The sequence below is a fragment of the Corylus avellana genome, chromosome ca1, assembly GCF_901000735.1.
Source record: "Corylus avellana chromosome ca1, CavTom2PMs-1.0".
NCBI classification, from domain to species: Eukaryota; Viridiplantae; Streptophyta; class Magnoliopsida; order Fagales; family Betulaceae; genus Corylus; species Corylus avellana.
The window spans coordinates 6,931,251-6,951,785 of NC_081541.1; the positions used below are offsets into that span (position 1 = coordinate 6,931,251).

Sequence of the window (20,535 nt, forward strand, 5' to 3'; positions counted from 1 at the left end):
AAACAAAATCTTCTCTCTTCTTTTTAATACAAAATAAAACACATATTTCACTCAATATTTAATTCAATCAAATAAATCTCTTCAACACTTTCAAAAAATGCTAGAAAATCCAAGTAAATCACAAAAATGAAAAAAAAAATCCAATAAAATATTCAAATGAATTAAAACATAAAATCGTATTGGTGTAATACCTATTATATTTCAATACAAAGAAACTTTATAGAGAAACAAATATAAAAATAATCAATTTACTATTGTGAAAAATTTATACATAGATACACGAAGATAAATCAAAGCAACAAAATTTTCAATTAAATAGAAACCCAAGACAGAATCAAATACCGTGCAAAAATAAACAAAATCATTTTATTTTATAAGTACCTAATAAAACAAAATATTGCACTCAGCATTTAACGCGATAAATCATCTCAGGTTCAATGTTTAATTATCTGTTTTTTTTTTTCACAAAAATCAAATAAACACACTATAATCTTCCATTAGCCCACTAAAAATCCAAACAATTTATTATCTTAATTCAGAAGTTGCGATTTTTATCAAAGAACAAACTAAAAAAAATAAACAACCTACAAATACAGTTAATACTCAATTACAATTGTTTAGAGAGGATTGTGTTATTCGTATTAAGGGTTCATTTGAGATAGCAGTTTTAATAAGTACGATTTAAAAATTGATTTTTTTTTTAAATTGCGTTTTTGAAAGGTTAAGAATAAGTAGTACTTCAGGATTGAATTTTTAGGTTATTATTGTTGAAGAGTGGAGAGAGGGGAAAAAAAAAAAAAACAAAGTTAATTCTTGACGTTTTAATTTTTCTCAAATAAAAAACATACACAGAAGATTGAGAAGAAGAATTACTTCAAGTTGATTTTTTAGGTTGTTATATTTGAAGAGTTGATAGAGAGACGTGGGAAGAGAGAGAGAGAGAGGGAAAAAAAGAAAGAAGAAGTTAAATTGGTGAGAGAAAAAAAAAAATCCAAAATAATTGGGAGGTTTTTATTTTGTTCCATTATTAATCAAACAGTTTTTCAATGGCTTATTATTTAGAAAAAAAAAAAAAAATTCTTATTTTATAAATGATCTATTATTACATGCACAAAGTATATGTAAAAAAAAAAATTTAAAAAAAAAAATCGTCTTCTCCAACCTTTTCTAAATTTGAATTTAAAATATTAAAGTAACTAAAAGTATTAATACATAATAATTTGATTTGTATTATTTGTTTCCTTATTTGATTTGGACATTAATAATACTTAATATTGTGCATTAAATGTTTGAATTTAATGAAATTACATATAAGGAAAATTTTTGAAATATAATTAAATGTCGTAATTAAGCTAATTTAATGACTAGTTCACTATTTAAAAACCGGTTCACTCTTAAAAAATCGATTCAAAAATTATGCCTTAAAAAACCAGTTTATCATTTAAAAAAAAAAAGGATTTACGCCACATGTCGTAATATTAAAGAATTTTTTAGAGTGATTCGGATTTTATATATATATGATTTGTAATGTGAGTGTTCAATATTTCAGCTCCTTTGTTCAATGTTTATATGATTCGGCTTTTTGAAATTTCTCCAAATTAACCATGAAGCTTACGATGAATGAAAATAGTGATATTCCAAAGAAAACGTAGTAACACTATTGTTAGTAACTGTAAAGGATAAATACTCTCATAAGATAATTTCCTGTCTTATCCCAACAAACTCAAGATAACAAGCTGTATTTTAGATTAAGATAAATTACATATTTGAAACTCTATAGATAGATTACATTATCTCTTGTCTTAAAGAGATTATCTCTTATCTCAAAGAGAATTTATATATTGGAATTGTAATGCTCCAGATTATAAATATCATTAGCCTATGCTAGATTAAAGCAAGGTGAAAAATATTCAAATTCTCTGACTTTACATGGTATCAGAACAACGTCAATTTTTCTTCCTACGTATTTTTTTTTCCCCTCATGTCAATACCTCCTTCCCTTCATCAATGGCAATCGTGCATTTTGCCTCCCGAAACCCACCTCACCGCGGTGGCCGTGGCAACCGTGGAGGCTACTTCAACAACTCCAGTTGTGGATCCTCCCTCCACCGTGAATGCTACCATGGCTCCTTTCCAAATGGTTGTGGCTCCAACAACCGTGGATCCTCATCCACACGTCTTCTTTGCTAGATTTGTAATCGTCTAGGTCATGTTACAATTGATTACTACCAATGCTATAAAGAACATATCACCACCCGAGAGCCTCATCCCCTCATGTAAGCCAACTTCTCCACTCCATCAGGCGGTCTAAACCAAAATTGGTACCCTGATTCTGGCGCCACCCATCACCTCACATCCGATGATTTCGGCGCCACCCATCACCTCACATCCAATTTCAATAATCTCAACCACCTATCCATCAACTACACCGAATCTAACCTAGTCCGTATGGGTAATGGTACGGGTTTAACCATTCAAAACACGAGTGACACCCTTCTATCATCTCCTAATGCATCTTTTCTATTGCAAAATGTTTTACATGTTCCATCCATCACAAAAAATTTACTATTTGTTCATAAATTCACTCTTGAAACCAATACTTTCATCGAGTTTCATCCTTCGTATTTGTTTGTAAAGGAACAGGGGTCGGGGAAAATTCTTCTTCAAGGCCTAAATGATTGTGAGCTATATAAGCTCTCAGTCAAGGTCTCTCTTAGTCGTCCACCTCCATATGTCTCTCAGTCTGCAATTCAGTCTCATTTATCCTCTGTGTCACCCAAAACTGCATATGTTCATGTTGGGGAACGCACATCTCCTCAAAATTGGCATGCACGGCTTGGGCATCCAGCTTTTTGCATTTGTTTAAATGTTTTGTCTAGATTTAATTTACTAGTTTCTTCAAATAATCAGCCTTTGACATGCTTTGCTTGTCACATGTCAAAAAGCAAACAACTTCATTTTTCTTTGTCCTCAACACGTATTAATTATCCTCTTGAATTGATATACACTGATGTTTGGGGACTGGCTCCTATGTTTTCCATAAATGGTAATAAATTTTTTGTTCCATTTTTAGATGCCTATAGTCATTATACGTGGTTATTTCCAACATCTCACAAAAGTGATGTTTGCCCTATTTTTCTGAAATTCTAAAAATATGTTGAACAATATTTTAACTCAAAAAAAAAAAAAAAAAAAACATTCAATGTGATTGGAGAGGCTAATATCGCTCCCTCAACAAAATTCTCACAAATTTGGGTATTTCTCATCGTCTCTCTTGTCCACACACACACCAACAAAATGGAGCTGTGGAGCACAAACACTGTCACATAATCGAAACTGGATTAGCTCTACTCACTCATGCTCATGTTCCATTTGAATATTGGGAACAAGCTTTTCAAACTGCATGTTATCTCATAAATCGCATGCCCACACCTCTTTTGAAAAATTCATCTCCTTATGAAATTTTATTCAAAGATTCTCCGGATTACACACTTTTACATATTTTTGGGTGTGCTTGTTGGCCAAATCTTCGTCTATATAATTTTCATAAACTGCAACCTCGATTTGTGCAGTGTATTTTTTTGGGTTATAGTATACGTCATAAGGGTTATCAGTATCTCAATCTCAAAACTGGTCGTCTTTACATATCCAGAGACGTTTTCGAAGAAAACATATTTCCCCTCCAAACTCCTTTATCCATTGAAACACAAAATCCTCCAGATAATACCCATCTCTACCCAACAAATCCTATTATTATCCAACAACCTCTATCTCCTACGTCTGACACCTACCCTCATGCAATACCCCTCCAATCTAGAATCCCAACCATATACGGCAATACCCCTGCAGTTAGAATCCCACACGTACAAGGTAATAATCCTCCAGCTAGAGTCCCATTCCCACCTACACATGACAATAATCCCTCAACTAGAGTCCAAACCGTGTGCCCATCCATTCCTCTCTCCACCCAACCCGTGACTTATCCTTCTGCACAGCCCACGCCACAAACTACACCAACTCATATGCCCAATATTCTCTCCTCAATAAATCCCACGCCTCACGTGCCGTTGTCCCCTGCTCAACAACCCCTCCATCACATATCTTCATCATCTTCTCCAATTGCCGAAACTAACCCAGATATCCCTATACCAGTCGTACCAGTAAATAACCATCCCATGCTCGCACGAGCAAAAAATAATATTACCAAACCAAAGCCATTCTCTGATGATTCCACAAAATACTCATCCCCACATGCTATACACAAGCCTCCATGGATCCTCACTGGAGAACGGCTATGAATTATGAGTTTGATGCACTCTTACAAAATAATACTTGGTGTTTAGTTCATGTTTTTACACCCAATAATTTAGTTAGATGCAAATGGGTATTTCGTATAAAAAGGAAGGCGGATGGTTTAGTTGATCACTACAAGGCACGATTAGTGGCAAAAGGATTTCACCAACAAGCTGGAATCGACTACTCAGAGACCTACAGCCCGGTAATTAAACCAACAACGGTACGTTTGGTATTATCTATTGCAATTTCATCTGGTTAGTCACTTAGGCAAATTGATATTCAAAATGTTTTTCTACATGATAATTTATCTGAGAAAGTTTACATGTCACAAGACTCAAGATAATAAACTGTATATTTTAGATTAGGATAAATTACATATTTGAAACTCCATAGATAAATTACATTATCTATTATCTTAAAGAGATTATCTCTTATCTCAAAGAAAGTTTATATATTTGAATTATAACACTCTAGATTATAAATCTCATTAGCCTATGCTAAATTAAAACAAGGTAAAAAAATATTCAAATTCTCTAACTTTTAGGTAACCACGTGATGAAACGAATTTTGAAAAAGAATTGTAAGGGATACTTATTACAATGAAGGAGTGAAGATGCGACATCAATAAAGGAACTCAGTTCGGAATTGGAACCATTATTGCTATCGAAATTTTTTAATATTTTTCCAAACCAAAATGGCTCTCGCCTCAAAGAATACAAGTTCACTGAATTCCTCTCTTGCTAGAAAGTGCACCAACCAATGTGTGATTGTACCATTACCCAAATTTTCAGAAAAACAGAGATTAAAAAGGATCGTGCAAGAAATGCGAGACGCCCGCATCATAAAATCCCATTGTCAACCGACTCAACCCCTATTCTTCACCTAGGTTACTTGTACGCAAAATGACGGAACTTGGCAAATGTGCGTGGACTATCAAGTTTTGAACGACAAGTATCTGAATTTAGTTAGAAATGAGCTACTTGATGAATTGGGAGGAGCACACTAGTTCCTAAGTTAGATCTTCGTTCAAGTTACTATCAAATTCGAGTCCATAGGGAGGATTTGCGAAAGATAGCATTCTAGACTCATGATAGCCACAATAAAAGTAGGTAACCAAATTGCTAAGGTACGACCATAAAATTGTCAACATTAAAGCGGTTGAGAACTTGGTGATCGAGGCAATTCGTGCATCCCAGAGCGTGAAAAAATCCATGTTACTTCAAAACTAACATGGCCCATTTGTGAGCTCATCAAAGAAGAGCTACAGAATGTGACTTTGAACTCTAGTAGATTGTTTGAATTCTGGACCACAACCCCTCCTCAGTCCTGCATCACTCATGGGCTCTTGAAGGAATTACATGCAACTCCTAGTATAAGTCATTCGAATTATAATGCTTTAATTTTTTATAATATCTCCTTTTTACTGTCTAAAATAACAAAAATATACTTCATAAGATTAAAAAAAAAAATTATCTTTTTATTTCCTAACATATTAAGAAATTATGTAAATGCAAAAACTTATGGCATTGAATTTTAGTTAATATATAATACATATTAATATTAATCACTCGTTCTTGAATCTTGATTATTGTCAGGTTTACTGGGTGGGTTGATGTGGAACTCTTATCACTTTAACCCATCACATCCAATCCCTCATAAATATCCAAACAGTACCAATTATATGAACATGTACTGTTTATAAAATTAAATTCCTGAATGACCAAACGCTCGATGATGTGACAAGATTTATGATGGTTCTATATTCAAACACGTCATTGAAGGGATGACCTATGATTTAACTGTATTATCATGCATTCAAGGAGGCAAAGGGTAATTGAATAAAAATAATAATAATAAAATAATAAATTATTAAAAAAAAAAAAAAGAAGGCAAAGGGTAATTGTTAACTATCTCTATCTTTGTTAATTTTTTTTAACAAAAAGGCAAAGGGTAATTGGTAACTCTCCATCTCTGATAAAATTTTTTTCTCTTTAAAGTAATGTTAATTTTTGTCAAACTTTTATTTTATTATATTAATGTGACAGTAATCATCAATTTTTGAAATTTTTTTTTAAGAAGGGTCGATGTGCCACTGCTACATTAGCCGAAATGATATGCCAGTGCCACATCAATCAAAAGAGATGAAAGTGAGATACAAGTGTAGCGGGTTAAATTATTTATTTATTTATTTTTAATCACATGTTGGGATCTTACTTTTAAGCCTCATGCCTCAAGCGCAAATGCAGTGTTCGTGTGGGCACATTTTAATTGTTTCAGAAACCAAATTAAACTACCTTTTGAGGAACATGATGCAAAACCATGACATCCAACATCATTGCTCGAGTGGAAAAAGACAGATTTATGACTCGGAAACAACACTTAGGAGCTACTAATTACACATTTCACCTTACACCTTGGTTAGCTCAATATGCCAGCTGATAATAATGAAGAAAATTTTGTCTTATGACTTGGAAACAAGGATTTCAATTAGGTATAGTAATAAAATGGGCATATTGTGGCACAGAGATGATGCTGTAAAATGGGCATATTGTGTTTCATGCTGTCCAGTTTGGGTTGGATGGAGGGTGTGGGGTCTTTTACTTTTGTATTTTGTTCCATCACCTTGAGGTTCTGTCAAAGAATAAAATGCTGCCTTGCAAGGAATTTTTGGTTAATTGTCAGTCCACCAATACTTTCATGAGGACCTACCATGGTAGATAGTACTGCCTGGCCTCCATACTTTGGGGTCATTTTTTATTTATTTATTTATTTTCTGAAATTTTTCCATCATCACCAAATTGGGAAAAGGGAATGTGAGAGAGAGAGAGCATACGATCGACATATGAAAATGGCATATATTGCCCTCATGCCTAGCTATGAGGATATGCAATGATGGTGTACTTTGTGGAATCAAACGTAAAATCAAATTAGAAATGAGGAAAGGGAAGAATAAGAATCTAATCTAAACTTCAAATACATTACATTGCAAAACTGATCGTATAAATTATAATTAAGCAGAAATAGCGAATTACGATATACTGTTAAATCAGCACTTATTTCAACAAATTTAAGTCGATAAAAACGGAGAATTAAATAATTTAATTTTTCAAATTATAGACAATCTTTGTTTTTTTATGCACATAAGTCAGTCAGTATTTGTGTCTTTTATGTGGAATCATGTGAGGAGAACAAGTGCCGTGACCATGAAGAGTCAAGATTCTCCAAGCTTAGAATCAAACTACCGATTGATTACGCAAGTCACAGCTTAATTACCAGATACCCCTATCTAATTATCTATATATGCACAGTACTTAACTGGTTTCAAGCGGTTGAGTACGCTCTAGAACGTGAATTCGAATCCCGGCCCGAAGCGAATATTTTCAACATAAACCACCTTAAAGCATTACCAATGAGCTCTCTAAATTTTAGCTAAAAAAAAATCTAGTTTTGTTATTTTATCTAACTACTTTTTACAAACACTAAATATCGAGCTCTCTAAATATTTCTCTACTTTAATTAAATATTATTTTTTATTGATTGTTAGTTGATTAAAACTAACCACCAAAGAGATTCTGACAATAGATAATGTGGAGAAATGATGGAGAGCTTGATAAATGGGTGCTTTTTAGAATCTTCTCTAAATTTTGGGTAATTGTACATTTTAAAGAACTCATTGGTGATGCTCTTAGGTTATTCTAGTGAAACTGGGTCAGGCCATGACACAACTGGGCTTGAAGGAGTGCCTACCGTTTTTCATCGTTGAAGTCCCTGATCTTGTTATTAATTTTAAGTGGACATGTAGGGCTACTATGGTCACGCGAAGAAAAAGTAGTTACAGTTACTCGTCATGTTGATATGCATAATTTGCGTGGTGAGTTTGTAAATTTTAATGCATACGTGTATATCAAACAAAATAACTATGCATCGTCATCATGCTTGCTTCCACAAGGACGGAACCAAAAATTATTATGGGCAAGACCAATACCTTATATTATTTATTTATTTATTTCTTTATTTTTAAGATATTGAAAGGGAGGCCATGGCCTATACCAGTCCCCTCCCTCCTTCCGCCTCGTCCATCTCTCTCTTTCCAAATAATACATGTTAGTTCATAGCCTCATTCATAGGCAGTTTTCTGCCACATAAGCACGCGTGCACTTTAAATTATTGTCATGTTCATGTCAATTTGTAGTCGCAATTATTGAGGGAAGTAATATTGTATATAGTGAATAAAAATAAAATTGCATGGACATTTTATGTAAAACAAAGTCATATGATGATGAGCAATTAACCTTAGGTTTAATTAGCATAACAAAAAGAAAAGGGTTTGGAGTGATAAAGGCATCTGTCCAGTGATACAGCTATTTACTCGAAATGGAATATTACTCTATCCTTGTGAGAATCAAGTCTCCACACCAGTACAAATCCCACCTTGCACCTTCAATTATTGATTCTCATACAAATCCATTCATATCTTCAAGCCTCTCTGATCCCCACTACTATCCCCCACATTCAATGTTCCCTTCCTAGTACTCTCTTTTGTGCATGTGAGAGCGATAGAGTCTGAAAAAAATAAAAGCAGTGCATGTCTACCTCAAGTGTTTATTTTCGTATAACTTTTATGATGATTTTTACTGTCATGTCATAGAGTGAATACTTAGAGCATTTTTTTGGTTTGTGTTCGAGAAATAGAGTTTTAAAGGCAAAAAGTGTTTTTCTTGACAAAATATTTATTTTTAAGGTTTTGTTAAAGTGCATTTTAACTATTTTTGAGCTTTTTGAATCTTTAAAAGTACTTTTTATTTTTTTATTTTACCAAACGAGTATTTTTTCTTCAAACGAACTTTTGAGTGTTAAACTCACTTTTTATCCCCTTTAATGCACACCCAAACAAACCCTTAAGAGTATGTGTAACACTCATCTACTTTCTTATCTATTAAATATATTGAATAAAGAGATAAATGAGAGGGAAGAGAGCGGATGCGTAAAGAGAATTTACAAACTACATCTTTACTGTTGAGTATTGTATTGAAATATCATACATAACTCGTAATTTATAGAAAGAATAAGTAGTGGGCTTGTACTAAACCCTAAAATACATAAAGAAATCAATCAACTTAGAAAATAATATTAAATATTCAAACATCATTGATAAACAGTAAAAGTAGTAATTTTTAGTGGCATATAAACAATTCTCGAATAGAATTTGTTTATTTCTCTGTATTCAATAAACAATTATAGATAGACTGCAAGTGACGCAACATGAAGGTGAACAGTAACACAGTCAAATTTAGCTGCACTCTGTTTGACCATTAATAATTAATCTATTTCAGTTTGATGGAATCTGCACGTGATCCTTTGGGAGTGCTTTGTCTCTAGCTTCGATGGGGTTGGAGAAACAAACAGGGCATAAGGAAAAACAATGTTTGGTGTGGTTGGAGCAAAGCATATAATATATCTTCACTACACAAATAAAATTCGCAACATGCTTCAATGCCGCCCTACTCAACACACACTACAAATATTTCCACGTTTACTTTGTTTAGTTTTATCATGCAATATTTTTTGCCCAGTCAATCACGCTTCTTTGTTTACCAATATCTAGAAGCACAAGCCAATGGAATGAATCATTCCCCGAAGGAAACACGGGGCTTTTTCAAGCCCAATTCTTATCTCTCCTCCTCTTAATGAGTTTAATTTCTCACTTGAATCATTGATATTGAGCTGTTCAAACAAAAATTAAAATTTACTTTTATTGATTTACGTTAAACTCTCTAAATATTTATCTACTTTAACTAAATATTATTTTTTATTAGTGAAATCCGCTGTCATGTTACCAAATTTGTCTCTTTAAGAAATTAAATATCATTATTTTTTTGCTTTCTTTACATTTTTCCTTTCACTTTTGGAAAGAGAAGCAGGAAATGTCATTAAAAAGTTAAATAACTTTCACCTTTTGCCTCTGTACATTCGGAGAGAGTATTAAATCTAACATTGAGTGGAGAGTTTGTTGAATGGCATTTTCAATCTAAATGCTCTAATTAATTAGGGGAAAATTGACTTTATCCTTTGAAGTTGACTTCTTTTTCAATTTGAACCCTAATGTTTAAAAATTTGCAATGTACTCTTCTGAAGTTTCAAAAATTTTCAATTCGAACCATCCGTTATTTATCGCCATCAGAGTAGACGAAAATTCCACCATCTAAAACTCTACAAATTGCCCAAAAAAATAAAAAACTTGGGCCACCCCTTGGGCCATTCGGCCACCCCCTTTGGCTCCTTGGGGGTGGCTCGGCTACCCCCAAGCTAGCTAGATGGGGGTGGCCCAGGGTTTTTTTTTTTTTTTTTTTTTTTTAAAGGAGTAATTTGGGGAGAATAAGACAAAAAATGTCATGTGCGTCTCACGTGGTGAAATTTTCGTCCACTCAAACGGCGATTAGTAATAGAGGGTTTGAATTGCAAATTTTTAAAACTTTATGATAGTATATTGCAAATTTTTAAACATTGAGGTTCAAATTAAAATAGAAATCAAATTTAGGGGGGTAAAATGCATTTTTTGCAATTAAATATAAGCCTATTTTAGTTTAATACTAAGCTGATAGTAAACTCAATTATTAAATGAGATATAGTCGTACAACTTCATTTTTATTATCGTTTATAATATTATTTTAATTTCGTACACTCGAGATTAAATTATTCAAAGAATCAAAGCAAATGAATTAACAAACAATTCACGGTGGACCCACTTGAGAGACAATGAGATGATCATGGCCTTGTGATTTGAATGAGGATTAAAGGCAGCTGGCAGCTGGCAGCAGCCCAAGCAAGTGTCTCACATCATTCTTGATTGATGACGATTGAAAACACTTTAATGTGGTCAGGGTCTCTCTAATTGTATTTTTCATGGCCGGGAGATAACCTAGGTAGGACCAATCTTTACCATCACCTAGCCAACTAGATTTGCCACCTACGACGCAGCCCATCTCTAAAAGTTCTATTCTTTTTTTATTTTTTTTATTTTATTTTCTACGGAGAGGCAAGAGCATGTGGATAAATTCTAATCAGTGATTACTTTTCTTTATCCAAGCCGTAGTTTTGAACCCTCTTGGATTCTATAAAACCATGGCTTCTAGTGTTACTTTCACAGATCTAAGTTAAACACACAAAAAGAAAAAAAGGAACCTTTTCCACCCCCTCCAAGAGAGAGAGAGAGAGAGAGAAGATATGCCTGCTGCTACAAAGAGGGTGTGCAAATCTAGTGAAGAAGATATGGAGCTAAGAAGAGGTCCATGGACTCTTGAAGAGGATAGTATGCTCATCCATTACATTGCCTGTCACGGAGAAGGTCGTTGGAATATGTTGGCTAAATGTGCAGGTAAATTAACGAACCATTTTTCTATCACATTAATTATATAAGATAGATATTCTAATTCGTTTCTTCAATTGAGTTGACTCGCTTTTTTTCTTTTGTCTTCACTGTAAAAGGACTGAAGAGAACTGGGAAAAGCTGTAGATTGAGATGGCTGAATTATTTAAAACCCGATATTAAGCGCGGGAATCTTACGCCCCAAGAGCAGCTCTTGATTCTTGAACTCCATTCCAAGTGGGGCAATAGGTGAAATTAATTTCTGATTTTTGCTCTTCTGTTTTTGGAAATTTTGAGCAGGCTAGGGTTTGATTGGTTTTTGGTGTTGTTGATTTTGGGAAATCCAGATGGTCAAAGATTGCGCAGCATCTACCAGGAAGAACAGATAATGAAATCAAGAACTATTGGAGAACAAGGGTGCAAAAGCAGGCGCGGCAGCTTAATATCGAGTCTAATAGCAAGAAGTTTGTTGATGCAGTAAGGTGTTTTTGGATGCCAAGATTGCTGCAGAAGATGGAGCAAACTTCTTCCCCCCCTATAAATTCTTCAGCTCCTTCCCTTGTATCCTCAGCATCTCCTCCACCAAGAAAGCTGATGATGCCCATTACTTTAAATCATCATCACAATGAAAATTCAAGTTCAGAATATTCCAATATGAAAATCTCAAAAGAGGAGTCTCAAGTTCCTCAACACCCAGCAGCTCCTTTCCATGCCTTTGATAATTGCACTGCTACAGTCTACAACCATCCAAATCTAAGTGATTGTCACCTTGTAGACAGCAGAAGCTTTGACACGGAGGCACTCATCCTGGACCCCATGTCAGCAACGGACACCTATGAGAACTCTCTGTTTGATTGCCATATGGCGGATAGTGATTGGCTTTCTGACAACATGGCAAATTCTTTATGGAATATGAATGAAATTATGTGAAGCTACCTCCCACCTAAATAGATCATCATGATTTTAGTCATTGTACTGATCCAGATAGGGTTATATATATATATAATTATATACTCATTGTAACTCAACTACCCCAATATTATATTTTGAAGGTTTTGTTATGAAACTGAAAATCTAAATACAGCAAATTTGAATTTTACTGATGAATGATGTATGTATAAAGTGAGTGATATTCTGTAGTGGGGTGTATAGGAGTTGGACAAGACATGTGTATAGATGAAGCAAATGTATCTTTTCCCAGATGGGGGTTGTTATCAATGCATTTTCAACAAGCCAATAAATTTATTATTTGCAGATGTCACCCTATAATGCAAACCATATTGGGATAGATATATAGCAAGTAAAAGAAAGAAAGAAAGGAAGGTGGAGTCACATCTAGTTGTGGGGGCACATACATTATTATGTACATGTTTCTTAGGAAAGGGCGGTGAATGTGGTGAAGGTGCTGTTAAGCAGGAAGGGGGCCAGAAAATGCTTCTCTTCTCCAAAATATTCAAGTACCAGAGCTTGCCAAAATTCATTGAGATAATTACGACTGTGGACCAACTCCTCTGCATATGGGCTGTCACTTCTTAAAAGTAGTTTGAAACTCTTTTTTTCCGAAGATGATTATAAAGCCAAACCCCTTCTTTTTTTTTTTTAAGCAAATACGAAGGGGAAATTTGAAGGGAAAGTATACAAGACAAAGACTCCAATACAATCAATACAGTAGAGAAAAAAAAAAAGCCCTAAAATTACAGAGAATGGCATGGCAGAAAACCTAAAACAACAAAATGCTTCCACGTAGGCTGCAGATTTTAGTGCTTGAGAATTCCTTGCACATATAAATTCAATGAATATATACTTGGCATGACCTCAACTCCCTGGAATTTTGAACTTGTCCAATCACCATCATTTTTCTTTGATGTGGAAGGCATCATATTCATCAAAAGGACATGCTACTCATGAAAAGTGAAAACTATTTGTTTCAAGATCCTTTCTACATATCTATCATATATAGTTAGGAAGGAAGCTAGCCTTGTTTTCATGGTGATCATCATTCTTTAGGGTTTTCAGAATATGTTTAACAAAGACTTTTCAATATGTAATCCTCAATTACATACATTCTGTTCAAGCATGACTGTGAGCACTAAAGCAGCCCCCACATGTTGATGCACCAGGTGATCAGTGAATAGTGGTTTCAATCATCAAAATTCACCTACAAAGGCTTGAGGGAAGTACAAGTAACACCAGCAAAAAGTATGATAAACTTCAAGTCGTTTTCAGCAAAAGTTTATATTTTCAAACTCCCACTTTGTATTACCTTCTTAATGCATTACTATGAGACAACACCTTTAGCCCCATTAGACCGTTGCTATGTGATAAGATCATTTTTGAATTGAAACATAAAATGGGCAGATGCATGTGATTCAACATGCTATTAAAAAAGCACGTGAGAATGGACAAATGTCAATTTTAGGACATAAATTGTCTTTTTATAAAATTGTCATGTGTTTTTTAGTATGTGAGAAGTAAATGATTTTTTATAAAACTACTAAAAAAAAAATAATGTGATTCTCACATGCTCAAGTGACACATTATAGTTTTATAAATTGAGTTGTTGAAAATTTCTTTAATTCAGTTTGAAGAAAATTTTTGTTCATAATTTTTCTCCAACCCCTTCTTCCGACGCAGGTCCCTCTCCTCATTATGGCGAGTTATTACATAAATAGGGTATTCGTCATCAATGCCCGAAAGGTACAAATGAAAAAGGGAAAATCATGTTCAAACCAAAACAGGAGAGCTTTTCTTGTGGATCCATGGCCATGCTTGGTAGGTTATCTGCCCTTTGGACACGGCTTAACGTGTAAGAAAACTACTTGTGTTGGTTGGCATACTTGTCATTTGGTAATTTGCTGCTCTTTTTTTTTTTTTTTTTTTTTTTTGAAATTCATTGAAGAAATTGCTGGTCTTGATACATTGCTAACTTTGACCAATCCAGCTAGGCCATAACCTTAGGGTACTCTATTCAATCCTGGCTTAATTGACGGAGACGAGATATATATTAAATTAACTGAATATGTCACTCAAGTCAAGGAGGAAAAGTATTGCCATCGTGTAAACCACAGAAAAAATCTGAGGTGTAGATGAATCACGGAAAGTACTGTAATCTTTGTTCTCTAGCATAGAAAAAACAAAACAAAAAAGAGTACGTAGAAGAATGCCAAGGACATGACCATGACTAGGAAGACAACTAATTTGATTAATCCTAAACATCTTTATGTTATGTTTAGTTGTCCTATAAAATTCTCAACTAGTGTATCCTTTTCACCACCTATTTGACCATCCCAGACTCCCAGTGCTAAATAAGCATCCTTTTTTTTTTTTCCGAAGAAAATTATAACATTGCAATCCCACAATTCTTTTATAGAACACAATCCTAATTTGCCGTTGTTGATAGCCCTACTTTTTGTTAAAATATTGATTCAATGATTATATTTATTATCTCACATTAGATTAAAATTTTGAAATAATTGATAATTTAATATTAGTAGCAAAACCATTACTTCAAACTCTGCTCATTTTATTAAATATTTTACTAGGAGTGGGCAGATTAACCGATTACCGATTACCGACAAATCGAATTTAACCGAACCGATATTAACCGCAACCGATAGTTATCGGTTAAAATTTTTTAATTTTTAGTTATCAGTTGCGGTAATCGGTTAACCGCAACCGATAAGGATTTTTAATTTTTTATAATTTAATAATTTTAATGAAACCAAAAAGACGTCATTTTGGTTTCAATATATAGACCAGCTGAAGCTCTCTTTTCCCCTAACCCTAAAACTCCCTCCCTTCGTCCCTCGAGTCCCGTCTGCAGCCTCCGCTCTCTCAAGTCTCCTTAGTCCTCTCTCACTCTCTCGCACTGTCGCACACTCGCATGCCTAACGCCCCTCTCTTGCCGAGTCGCAACCTCGTAGGTAATCTCTAGACTCTAGTATTTCGTTGATTTTTCTCTATTGATTGATGGGTTTTGCTGGATTAGCCTCTGGATTATCATCTGGGAATTTTAGTCTTAGAAAAACCGAAGCCACCTACGACTATCACCGATTCTTGTCAAACTCTCAAAGCTATCAGCGACAAAGTCCCAAGGCAGAGAAAATTGTGAAATCAGTTCTAAAGCCTCATACTCTCTCGACTTTCGATTTCTCTAAAGGTATGCCCATCAATTAATTTGCTTTTTCCTTCTTTTTGTTTCTCTTTTTCTTTATTTTCCAGTTATTCTACATTTCTACTCCATGGCCATCGACCCACGAAAACTGGTTTAACCGATTATCAATATGACCGATAATTTTTGGTATCATTTCTTATTGGTCGGTAATCGGTAACCCGTATAACCGGACCGATATAACCGATATCCAACCCTATATTTTACATGTTTAATATTAAAATACTAATTAAATGACCGACAAAAAGAAACTAAAACGGACAACATGGCCCATTTTAGTCATGAGGCAAGCCAATTATAGTGAAATACTAATTAGCAGTATATACTAATTGGACTTGCAACCCAATTAGTACTGCATTAATAAAGGAAATTACTTGGCCCATTAGCTCAGTTAGCTTATCGTTATTGTTTAATGAATAGTCAAAGATAGTATTAAGTTTGATTATGGATCTAACAATGGCATTGTTTTGTTAACAATTTTATTTTCTTTTCTCAAACTAAAAATATTAACAAACAATTAAAAATACAAAAATAATGTTTATCTTAAAAGAATATATATAAAAAAAAAAAAAAAAATTAAACAAAAAAAATCAAAAATTTATCAGGAGCTAGCACCGCGGTAGTCGGATCAAGATGAGATAGTTTATGCTTTTGGAAAAGTGGGCATCTAAGCATGTTCGGGCATGATTGCCAAGGGATTGGACTAGTTAGGACCCAAAGACCCAAAAAATTCATCTCAAAATCAATTTCAATATTTTTATTTTTTACATTACATCAATCACTTTTTATTACTATTCAAATAAAAAAATTACTAAAAAACAATTTTTTTTTTTTTTTTTCACTTTTTCATACAAAATAGTCGTACTTTTTTTTTACATCAATTAAATCTACTATAATTTCAATTCACTCCCTTTTTCAAATTCTTTACTAAACACACCCCAAGTAAATAATTTGTGCTAAGTTTCCATGTGAGTTGGAACCTTGAAAGCGAGATGGATTAGACACCCATCCATTCACATTTTCAATCAAATCACCCTTTCACAATCACACCGAAGCGTGAAGAGACTAAACTCCCACACACCCACACGTCCTTTTCTTTTCTCTTCTTTTCTTTCTTCGCAAGAGCCCTCCGCCTCCCTTATTGGTCATCTAATTCTAACCCCATAACTTCTAGGACCAACCCAAAGCGTGTGCCTATTCAAGCCGAAGGATTTGGAAGAAATGTGTCAATTATTGGAAATATCACGACACTTTTTCATAGGTGTGTGTGTGTGAGAAATCTTGTATTTTAGGAAACCTACATTTTACTCCTTCAACTATTATTCAATTTCTCCATTTTTTTTTTTTTTTTTTTTTTTACTTTTCCAAACTTTAAAAAGTTCGGTGTTCCTTACCGATATCTCTTCTATTAAGGTTTTTCGTTAAATCTGATAAAAAATTGGCCGTGTGCAAAATGACAATAATACTCCTTAGTTGTATTTTCATACATATCATGGTTTGCTTGTGTCAAAAAAAATGTCATGTGAATCGTGTACTACCCGTCTTTTGTTAGGATTTAATATCTAGCCCGCAAATAAGATAACTAAAAGTACTTGGTTGATTGGCATGTGATATTATAATTTTTTTAAGTTTGAAAGACATTACAAATTAAGTGATAGTTTGAATAAGTAGATGCATCTACCTTAAAAAAAAAAATTGCTAGTAGATGCTAGTAACCCATGAATGATTGTGGTACAAAGTCAAAAAAGAATGAAATTATGAAACATGATAGAGGTAGGTCCATTGAAGTGAAAGGCACTAAAGTTGAAGATAATTTAAGGATGTTCGTTGCTTACGCTTCCACTTTGAAAGTTGATAAGCTTCAATCAAATCAATTGATCTAATTGAGATCAAGTGTTATCACTTATCATAGTAAACGATAACCGGAGGGATTAACAATAAGTGCATGCATTAAAAGGGACAAATGAAAAAGAGTTAATATTGGACATAATAGTTTTTTTTTAAAAAAAAAAAAGAAGAAGAGTAACGTGTGAATCCAACTTAGAAGAAATTGGTGAAATAGAGAATATCTTTTTTTGATCTAAAGGCATATATAGTGCCACTTCAACATATTCTTCATCTATTTATGTATTCGTTGAATCTAATATGGTGTCACTGATATTGTGATACATATTGCACTCATTTCATTTAGTGGAATTTGGTTGGTTTTTTTTTCTCATTTTCGGTTGTCTACGCAAATTGCTTGTGCTCCTTTTGCATATTCTCTTTTGGATTGGTCTTTGCATTCGTCTCCATTACTTGACGCCAACTTTCCTCTCATAAGCTCTCACCGGAGGATGCCCGTGAGGGAAAAAGCCACGGACGGTGCCGGCTTCAAGCGAAGCTAATTGGGTCCTCCATTTAAAACATTTCTAACGGTTTAGCTAAAAGAGAGATATTAGTTACATTTAGCTATTTTTGCTCTTTTTTTAGCTCCAACAGAATAGCTTCACATGAGATAGAATGCCTTAACCGCTACAGTGAATAGCAATTTGGTGTTATTCACTGTAGCACACTAGATGAATAAAATATTATTTCAAACTATTGCTTTTTCTTTGTTTATTGTTTCGGTATTCTCCTCTTTTTCACTCAAAACCATTTATTCTTCCACCGAAACACCTCTCTCAAGCCAGCAACATTTTTTTTTTAGGAAAAATGTAGATTATCCTCTGAAGTTTTAGGGGTTTTTCAATTTTAACCTTAAAGTTTAAAAATTGACAATCTACCTCCTGAAATTTCAAAAATTGGCAATTTAAACGCTCTGTTTAATTTTTTCGTCTAAATGGACGGAAATCTATGAAATTACATCATTACCCTTAGGCTTTTTAAAAAAAATTTCCGTCCAATTTAACGGAAATTAGTAACGAAATGTTTAAATTGCCAATTTTTGAAACTTCAGGGGGGTAGATTGCTAATTTTTAAACTTTGAAAAACTCATGAAACTTCAGGAGGGGTAAACTGCATTCCCCCCCCCCTTTTTTTTTTCTTTCACACAAATCATTTATTTATTCTCATCTTTTTTCTCTTTCCTCTCGCTCTTCTTTTTGTTCTTCCCTCCCTCCTGCCCTTCTCTCTATCTCCCTCCTTTGTCTTCTTCTACTGCTGAGTGATGGGTTTAAGCTCTCCCTACTCTCACGCCCTTCTCTCTATTTTTGTTTTTATGAATAATTTCTATATATGTGTTTGTTTTTCTCTTTAATTAAGTGTTGGCAATAATATAATAAATAAAAAAAATGAGAAATAATATTTTAAAGCAAGTAGAAAATGAAATAGAGAATCTGTTGGAGTGTGTAGTGAAAAAACAATAGCTAAAGTAAAGAGTTGTACTTTTTTCACTTGATAAAATACCTAATGCTGATGGAGATGATAGTTTTTGACGGTACTCGATTATTCGAGAATAAGAGAGAGAGAGAGAGAGAGAGAACTGCATCAAATCGTACAATTGTTGAATATTGGTTTATTCGTATATCGAGTCAGAGCATCCACATCAAGCTCTTGAAAATTTAGTTAAATTTAACTTTCAAAATGTGCGTTTTTAGATATGGTTAGTCACTTTTAAAGACTTCCAAATATCAAACTCTCTAAATAATTTTCTACTTTAACTAAATATTATTTTTTTTTATTGTGAAACCAAACTACTTTAACTACCATAAAACTCACTTTCATGCTCATATACATGGAATTCTTTTTTATGCCCAACTGCATTTTTAATTCAAGAGATTTCATTGATGAATGCATTTAATTTATTAACCGATGGACATCAATCAATTAATGCAGTTGTGTATTTTGCTGGGTGATTTTGCAGCTCATAACACCTAGGTGTGGGTTGCCTACACCCGGGCATGCTTTTGTCCTTAACACTGCCCATTAATGGCGAATAATAATCCCGAAAGTTTTGCAGTATACAAAATCCCAAATAAATCTAAGAGTTCAATCGTCGGAAAAGCATACTTGAGACGGAGAGAGAGGCTAAGCACAGATCAAACACGAGGAGAGAGAGAGGCTGAGAGCAGATCAAAAACTGAGAAGAGAGAGAGGCTGAGAGCAGATAAAATCAGAGTCCCTGATCGATTTCACAGAGAGCGAGAGCGAGAGCGGGAGAGAACAATGGAAACAGAAATTTCCATGGCTGACGGTGGACAGAAATTTCCATCTCTGTATGTTCTCTCTTGCTCTTGGTGGTGTGACGAAAAGAAAAATGGAAGGGGAGAAAAGGTAAAAAGGGGAGGAGATGAAACTCTGGAGGGAAAAAATCACCAAAAGCTTGGCGCCAGAGTCAAATAAAATAATCTTATAAAATAAATAACATTTGTTTTTTGTGTCTTTAGATTTTAAGAAATAACATTTGCTTTTCGTGTCTTTAGATTTGAAGAGGAGATCAAATGTTTTATTTAACGTTTGATAGAGAGTTTGATGTGGAGAGCTTTTTGTCGATTTTGTTAAAATTTTAAAGAAATGTTAGGAGAGCTTAACGTGGATGCTCTCAAGTGATTGATTGTTTGAGCAATTTCAGACTTCCTTACAACACTTCCCAGTGTTGAAATCGATATATGTCGGACTCCTGTGATTTGATGATTAGAGATTAATGCTGAACCGACGGTCAACCACTCAAGATTGATTTTTTCTTTTCTTTTTTTTTCCCGAGCCATTCCATTAAACCCCC

The 20,535-nt window shown here is 34.0% G+C and overlaps 1 protein-coding gene across 1 annotated transcript; it reads left to right on the top strand.

The window, feature by feature from the left end:
* The first annotated feature begins 11,373 nt into the window (after nt 1-11,373).
* LOC132185057 (transcription factor MYB62-like) lies at nt 11,374-12,916 on the top strand. Its single transcript, XM_059598881.1, has 3 exons — nt 11,374-11,671; nt 11,782-11,911; nt 12,010-12,916. Exons 1-3 carry the CDS (start codon nt 11,521-11,523, stop codon nt 12,590-12,592), a joined length of 864 nt encoding a protein of 287 aa, XP_059454864.1. The 5' UTR covers nt 11,374-11,520; the 3' UTR covers nt 12,593-12,916.
* Nucleotides 12,917-20,535: the final 7,619 nt, after the last annotated feature.